Below are 8478 nucleotides of genomic sequence, written 5' to 3' on the forward strand. Positions count from 1 at the left end.
AGGGATTACGATGGACTTCCAAAAATAATAATTAAATAAAAGAAATAAAAGAGGGATATGATTTTCTCGCGATAATATTATGGCCCTCTTAACAATTTTGGGTCCCAGATACCTAATGGAGATTGACACCTGTAAGCTATGCATTAACCAGTTGCTAATTTCCTCTTTAATTTATGATAAATGATAATATCATCCACTTGAATGTGTAACGTCTAATTAAAATATCCGAAAGTGAAAAACTGACCCCACAACGACTCCATATATTCTTACTTACAAGCATTTTAATTTGTTCTTATATATCCAAAATGAATGAATAATATCCATTGAAAATTTTCTCTAACTGGATAGCCTGTGGTGAACTTTGATGGGATGTCACCAGTAATATATGAGAACTATGCCTGGTCAATAGATTGTTTTTCTTCATTTGTAAAATTTCAACTCTGTAAACAAGCATAGGAAATCATTACAGTATAAATAGTTATTTTTTATGAATAAATAAGAAAGAGAGAAAAAAAAAAAGAGGAAAATTTTGGGGGTAGGTGGGGGATTTGACTGAACCTCACATTGTTCTCAAGTTTTCTCTTGCTGGGTCTTCCCTTCCCTTCCCTTCCCTTCCCTCCCCTCCCCTTCCCTCCCCTCCATATATATACCAATGGCAGCCTCCATTTCTTCTCAGCTTGCTGTTCCCTTCTCTGCAAGAGAACTTCAAGCTTTTGAGGAAAGAAACTTTTCCCCTTTTTAGCAGTTTAATCCCTGTAAGATATTACATCCCAGTCCTCGACGACAGGCCATTAACCATGCAGGCCCTCTATCCTCCTACTCCGGCTCCTCTCCCGAACCTCGGCTCCGCCACCCGAGCCCCACCCGCTCGAGCTGTCCGGTGCGTGTACCGATCCGATGCGCCTTACTTCTCCTACGGGATAGGCTCGAGCCGAGTCGACTGGCAGAGCTCCTGCGCCATCCTCGCTAGCAAGATTCTCTCCGTCGAGCAGCTCGCTGCCGGCAGCTCCGACAGCGTGGTCGCCGTCAATGGCCACAAGGCGGCCGTCGACCTCAACCTGGTCCCCATCGAGAGCAAGGACAAGCTGCCCCCGGCTGCAATGGCGGCGGCCGCCCTCCAGCCTCCGAAGCCGCTGACGATAACGGACCTATCCCCTCCGCCAATGCACGGTTCCCAGCTGCGCGTGGCCTACCAGGGGGTCCCTGGGGCGTACTCTGAGGCGGCGGCCGGGAAGGCATACCCCGACTGCGAGGCCATCCCGTGCGACCAGTTCGAGGTGGCCTTCCAGGCGGTGGAGCGGTGGATAGCGGATCGGGCGGTGCTCCCCATCGAGAACTCCCTCGGCGGATCGATCCACCGGAACTATGACCTCCTCCTTCGTCACCGCCTGCACATCGTCGGCGAGGTCCAGACGCCGGTCCATCACTGCCTCCTGGCTCTGCCGGGGACGAGGGCGGACTGCCTCGCTCGAGTGATCTCACACCCCCAGGCCCTCTCCCAGTGCGAGCACACCCTCACGAAGCTGGCCCCGAAGGCCGTGCGCGAGGCAGTCGACGACACCGCCGGTGCCGCCGAGCACATCGCTGCCAACAACCTCCGCAACACGGCTGCAATCGCCAGCTCGCGTGCAGCGGAGCTTTATGGGCTCGAGGTCCTTGCTGACGGGATCCAGGACGACTCCGGGAATGTCACAAGGTTCGTGATGCTAGCGAGGGAGCCAATCATCCCGCGGACCGACCGGCCGTTCAAGACCAGCATCGTGTTCGCGCATGAGGGCGCAGGGACGAGCGTGCTCTTCAAGGTGTTGTCAGCGTTCGCGTTCCGGGACATAAACTTGACAAAGATCGAGTCCCGGCCCCACAGGAACCGGCCCATAAGGGTGGTCGAGCCCGAGGACGGGAGCGCGGGGACAGCGAAGCACTTCGAGTACCTGTTCTACGTGGACTTCGAGGCCTCGATGGCGGAGGTGCGGGCCCAGAACGCGCTGGCCGAGGTTCAAGAGTACACGTCCTTCCTCCGCGTACTCGGGAGCTATCCGATGGACATGACTCCTTGGAGCCCCAACTCCGACGATCAAAATGCGTAATAATGCATCGATCATCGAGCATTACCGACATATCACGTCTCTGCATGAGATGCCGGACATACAACATGCAAGAAAGGAACACACACCAAGGGAAAGGAAAAAAAAAAATTGCAGCGGGTTGTTGTTATTATATATGCACAGTCAAGAGAGATTTTTCAAGTTTGTGAATTGTAACTTCAAATTAATTCTTCCCTTTTTCTCCCGTACTGATGGATGGGTGTTGAGTATAAAAATGAGCATATACAATGACAACTATGATGATATAATTGGTGTCAAATTTCGTTCCATCGATTCTGTTAATTAATTACTTGTACTTAACGATGTTCTCCGATTGAATTTGACCTGTTATCATCCGACTTTTCTATCGGAAATCACAGCATGTTCAGTAATTGTTGTAAATAATTTTTTTTTCAGAATTTAATGACTTTTGGAAGAAATATTGTTTTTATCCCCCGATTAATCGAGTTTCCCGGTCAAGAGTTGTATGGTTGAGCTAGAAATGAAAGATACGATAGTTAGTGCTGCCCACACTTCAGCACAAAGTGATGTCGAAGATTAGATGATATTTCCCCCCCCGTTTTCCCAACCAGACTTTCCAAATCAATAAAGGCAGGTAGAGAAGAGTAATTTCACCAACTATTCATAAAACCGGACTAACCGGTTATGCTATGATGAAGAGGGCATCGATCATTCATCGCGGGTAATTGGAAGATAACATTCGGAGCCCTCTTAACGAAATCTGAGGCATGAACAATGAGGCTCGTGCTGAATGATCGATTCAATCACCGATTATTTAACCAAAAAAAAAAACTCTTATCACCCGGTATATATATATATATATCACCCTGCATATTATTGAAATTTGACATTGATCTGAAGTGACTCAAGTCATGAGTAAGGAAATTATCCGACCTCGGGATCCAAGAATATAACCATTCCAAAAAAAGATCGAGCGTGGTAATAATATCCGAAACTATGCTCCTAATCTTCCACGGTGAACTATGCGGGTGTAAAATGGAATCTACTAATAGTATAGCGTCACAACGTAGTTAAATTTTCGTCAATTCTCTTTCTGTAGCTATAGATTGGGCGAAGAGGGCTGCTCAAGCCTCTGCTTGCAGCGGCTTGACTTCACGTGAAATCTGATACCATGAGAATGCTGGAGGGCTGTTTGGTTGCTGTAGAACACCAGAAAAGAATTAGATAGAAGAAGTAGTGATCATAAATTCTCAGTGCAAACCATAAAGAAAAGAACAAACGCGATCTGTACGTATATTATATCTAATTTTGTTTGTCTAATTTCAAATCGACCAACCAAAAGCAATTAAAAGAGGCCCAAATTCATGTAATCATATTTTTTCAATTAAATGAAAAGAATCTTAATTATTTCGGCCTCACCTACTCCCCAAGAACAAAATTAGAAGACCGGCCACAATTTTTTTTTTTGAACTTTGATATCCGAAAGTCTAATTAGGCCCTGAGTAATCCAGTCGAGTCGGTTCAGTCCACGAAAGGGTAAAACTCTCCAAGTATGAATTTTCTACATTCACAACTACTCCAACTCAAGACCTTGCTTAAGCGGAATAAATATCGAATCGCTTGAACCAACCCATGTTGGTTCAATTAAATTTAATGAAGTGACTTCATCGTCATTATGTTTTGCTTTAATTTCCATATAACTGGATAAGGGAAAATAAATACTAGATAGTAGATACCACTTTTTTTTGGGTAAAGATGATACCACTCTTTACATATATGTATTCTATTCAATTAATTTATTAACTCACCGAAAAAGGACAAACATTTTATTTCTTTTTTCTTTTCTGTTCTTTTTTTGGCTGAATAACAAACATTTTATTTCAGCTATATATCGCTTAGAGAAATTCCATCTAATTAATCATGAAAATCCCCCGAAATTTAACTATTCCAAGGGAAGAGAAGAAGATATATATCCAGAGTAATTCTAGCCTTTTCCTTTTCTTTTCTTTTGTTTCTTTTCTTTTTGTTAATGAAAACAAATAGAATTTATGAATTTCCCAAGTGGGATTATGCGTAGAAGTATAACAAGCGCATATATACCAATAATTGACTTCGTATATATATATTGAAGTCATACCACTTCTTGACTTATGCATATATATATATATATATATATATGTGTGTGTGCGTGTATGCGCGCATAAGTCAAAAAGCATACTGTTTCTTCCCTCCTATTTCTATGAGATTTTCTTAATTTATTTCAATGATGATATCAGAATGAATTATCAGTAATAAACTCAATTCGATTGATAGGTCTAATGTTACTTTAATTAGATATTATCATATATTAAGAATATTAAGTATACATCCCTTCCACATATAATTATAACTTAATGTTTTGACAAAGAAAAGTCTTTAACCAGTCGTTAGAACATATTCTCAACTTCAAGCAATAAAAGGATATGGGTTACTTACATATGATGACATTGATTACATGTTCAAGTTCAACTAACCCAAAGCAAGCCTAGGTACAGGAGTTCATCACAAAATATCGTACCCGCGTTCAACGAAAATATACACGTGTGTTTAAGAAAATCCAATTGATAAAAGGTAGATTGCATAATCTCTCGATAGAGGATGGTGGTTGGTGAGAAAGGAGAAGAGGTGCTCATTGTGATTTTTCTTTTTTCTTTTTTTGCTAATAATTAAATTATATAAAACAAAAAGAAGTCAATGTTAATTTATTAGTGGTTGAAAGTTACTTCACTAATCTCCTACTAATTAATGACGCCTTCCCCACCTCCGCCTGACGTACACACGTCGCCCCTCCATGGCTCTAGCCTCTCCCTAAGGGATTTCTTTATATATCAAACTATACTAAACTAATGGGAATTTCAATTTCATCAATCGCACAATTTATCGAGGAAAAAAAACCCAATAATATTAAAGCAGGTTCCATCATAAAAGGGGGAAAAAAAAGACAACAAGGTGTAGGAGTGAGCGAAAAGGAAATCATAAACAACGACAAAACCAGTTTTGCAAAGTTCGATTCTTGCGGGACATAATTAATTTAGTAAAGGCTTTAGATTCAATTTGGAAAAATTGATCATGAAAGTTTCATAAGAATGAGAGCACTATCTATCCAGTTAGGCTAGGGTGGTGGTTAAGGCCGGAAATATCGGTGAGATGAAGATCGAATTGGATTACCATACGAGTTTATCCCTTCTAGTGTTATTAGACATGAGGAGCTTCAAAAGATATTGACATCGGTATCTTTTTCTTTAATATTTTTTGGGGATGCATGTCTTGATTTAAATATATATATATATATATACATACATTATTATATATATAACGAGCTTATATAAATGAGGAAAAAGATGGTTAAAAATGGGATTAAAGAAAACATGACAATACCAACAAAAGTGTTGACTGAGTGGTAAGCAACTCACCTCCGTAAGGAGGATAACACAAGTTCGAATCTCGGGAAGCGCACCTGTTGGGAGAAAGAATAACGTTCAATGCTCGATCTCCCGACTGAATTAGTCAGACCCCATTGAATTTTTGGATACCAGGGCACACACCGAAAAAGAAAACATGACAACGATAATATATATATATAAACAGGATGCTTGTGGGTATGTATATCTTAATCTTAAAATTGGGCTAATTTGTGTCCAAATCCTTAGCAATGGGCTTCATACAAACACCAATCCTTGTCTCAAGCACTCGTGGGCCAGACTTAATTCCTAATAATGGACTTCCTTAAAACAAACAAAAAAAAACTGATGCCCAATGGATCTAATATAAAAATCTGTCAAAAATATTAAGTCAAAAACATAAAAAATTGTCAATTGATTCTAGATATATTAAAGCTGCCAGTAGGAACAAGGAAACTAAAAGGGACATCACGCCAACGAAATAAGAAGGAATCTAATCTACTTATCAAAAAAAAAAGAAAAAGAAGGAATCTAATCTAATCTAATAAACTAATGTTGTACTGCTTTATTGATCGATGCTTTGCTGATGTATGGACCCACCAGCTTGTAGCAAGTCATAAATGGATTACTAATCAAATGTTGAGGAATCGAATTGGTTGATTCAGACGAACAACAAAATGATATAATTAGTGGAGTTGGTTCGGTAATGCTAGTTTAAGCACTGACGTTATTTGATCATTTTGTCAGAATCGAAGCATAGAATAATCCTATTTATTTTATGAGCAAAAGGAAAGAACCTAAAAGATTTCTCATAAAATATATCCTTCTAAGAGTTTAGAAAGCACGTTTTTTTTTTCTTTTTCCCCTCGACCTTTGAGATATAAATAAATTATTGAGCCAGAAGAAGCATCATGGACACTTTCCTATGCGTAATATTCCCTCTTATCATCATCAAATGAAGTCTTTGATTAATTAATCTTTCACTGCCCAGTCAAAGCTCAATTTAAAATTTGACCTCGTTGACCGTTGAAGATTCAACTTCAGGACGGGACTTGGTCAAGATGCATCCGGAAATGTGTCCCGAATGTTCAGAAAACCATTTATTTTAAAACATACTACTTTGCTGTCAAGGACCGAACCGATTGTCTACGGCCGTGGTGGGCTGGCCCATTAATCACGCTAGACAACCATATTGGGCCCATGAATCTTTTTTCCAAGGGCCCATTAACGCTAGACGCCTCGACAAAATGAGCTATAAAAGGAAAGTGCAAAATGGGCATAAAGCCCGGCCCAAATTTTATAGGCCCATAGTTTTGCGAGTTCTAGTCCTCTTAACCATGCCAAGATTGATCCTTTCCATTGCGCGTGGTCAGAACCGTCCCTTTCCGGGCACAAAACACGTGCGATTACTAGCCGCTGATCATCGAGGGAAGCAAAAGGCCATGCATCTTGGTTCTTGACCCCGAGGAACTCGCGGGTCTCAATAAAACTAAATAATCGTTCGACTAACTCTTCAAAAACCGTACGAAATTGTTGTACTTATAAATATGCATCAATTAAATTAATTTGCATCAAATCGGTAAAAAATAATGGTAATATCTATTAATATGCATAGTTTTAGCTATGGAATTTGGTGGCTCTCCCAATAGATAATAATTGTGCGTTTGGTTTCAGAGTTAAAGTAACTCTGATTTTAATTGTGAAAAATGACAAATAATTGTGTAGTGTGTTGAGTTAAAGTTAAAGTTAAAATTTTTGACTCGAGAAATGTGTATTTTTATTGCGTAATGTGTTGAGTTAAAATTAAAATTTTTGTGATTTTAACTGCAAAATTAAACGGAGCATAAGTTACGGTCAGAGGGGCAAATAATGCATTCCAATTTTATCTTCAGAATCATGTAACATCAAAAGTGATTCTATTTATGGGTCACCAGAGGAGAAGAGTGGGTCCCAGCCTTCAGGGGCCAAAATAGATGATACTGATTGAACATAACAAACATTCAGGAAAAGGACGCGTATATGTATATATATATATATGTGCTCATGTCCTCCCTGTGGAGAGGGAGGGCAATTAATTATCATTATCTCCACGTCTTCATTAATTGATCCACACAGTGAGTAAATAGGAACGGGGTAACGACAGATAATCTTAACATTTTTCGAAATTTCATCCCGATCGATAAACATACAACAGGCAATTTTAACGTTGTCGGTAATCTAACAGTGCTCTAAATGGGACGGCACTTGATACTTCACATTCCCAGTGGACCAATCATATGAATCATCCTTAATCTGTCCACGGAGGATGCTTATTTATGCACGAGTGAGGGGCCACGTATGCTACTTCACTTGACGAGACGGCATCTATTCTAGTGATGAGACTACACGTGTTGTAGCCATCGAACGGTAACAAAAATCGGGAAACGCCACTATCGAACGCCAATCGCCCATACAGAACACAGCTACCACTATCGAACGTGACTGAAGTGGCATTAACTATGTCAGTACACTCGCACCCGTACGACTCGGCTTCGGTTATGTTATGCGTCGAAAATATCTAATAATTATTCATTTATCCGCAAGGAACATTTTTAATTATTAATCATATTACAAAAGATCACTTTTTTTAATTAAAAAAAAAAAGAAGGGTAAACTTTGTTGGTCTCTCTCAGTCATCTCAGCACTGCTCCTTCCTCCCCCCGGTCTCTATGTCTCGATTTTCTCAACTCTCTCTGATCTGCCGGAAGAGAACAATCTCCAACTTACGGTGTCCTCTAATGGCGGAAGCTTAAGGAGAGTTCCACTGCTCGAATCGAAGCTGAAGTAAATTAATGGCGCCTTCCTTCAATCGGTCGCAAGGTTCTCGTCTCATTAGCCGCAAATGTTCCACGGCCCAAGTCTGCCTCCACAAGATCCTCCGCACGATCGCCGCGTGCCCGTACTCGAGCGGGAGCAATCCCGGGGACGGGAAT

At 40.7% G+C, this 8478-nt stretch overlaps 1 protein-coding gene across 1 annotated transcript; it reads left to right on the top strand.

Annotated features, from left to right (window-relative positions):
* The first annotated feature begins 654 nt into the window (after positions 1-654).
* Positions 655-2364, top strand: LOC116212040 (arogenate dehydratase/prephenate dehydratase 6, chloroplastic-like). The gene has a single exon (XM_031546619.1). It carries the CDS (start codon positions 798-800, stop codon positions 2085-2087), a length of 1290 nt encoding a protein of 429 aa, XP_031402479.1. The 5' UTR covers positions 655-797; the 3' UTR covers positions 2088-2364.
* Positions 2365-8478: the final 6114 nt, after the last annotated feature.

This window comes from Punica granatum, chromosome 6, assembly GCF_007655135.1.
Source record: "Punica granatum isolate Tunisia-2019 chromosome 6, ASM765513v2, whole genome shotgun sequence".
NCBI classification, from domain to species: domain Eukaryota; kingdom Viridiplantae; phylum Streptophyta; class Magnoliopsida; order Myrtales; family Lythraceae; genus Punica; species Punica granatum.

Bases quoted from the DNA above. Each gene is read 5' to 3' on its own strand.
- LOC116212040 (XM_031546619.1), top strand. From the start codon at position 798: ATGCAGGCCCTCTATCCTCCTACTCCGGCTCCTCTCCCGAACCTCGGC.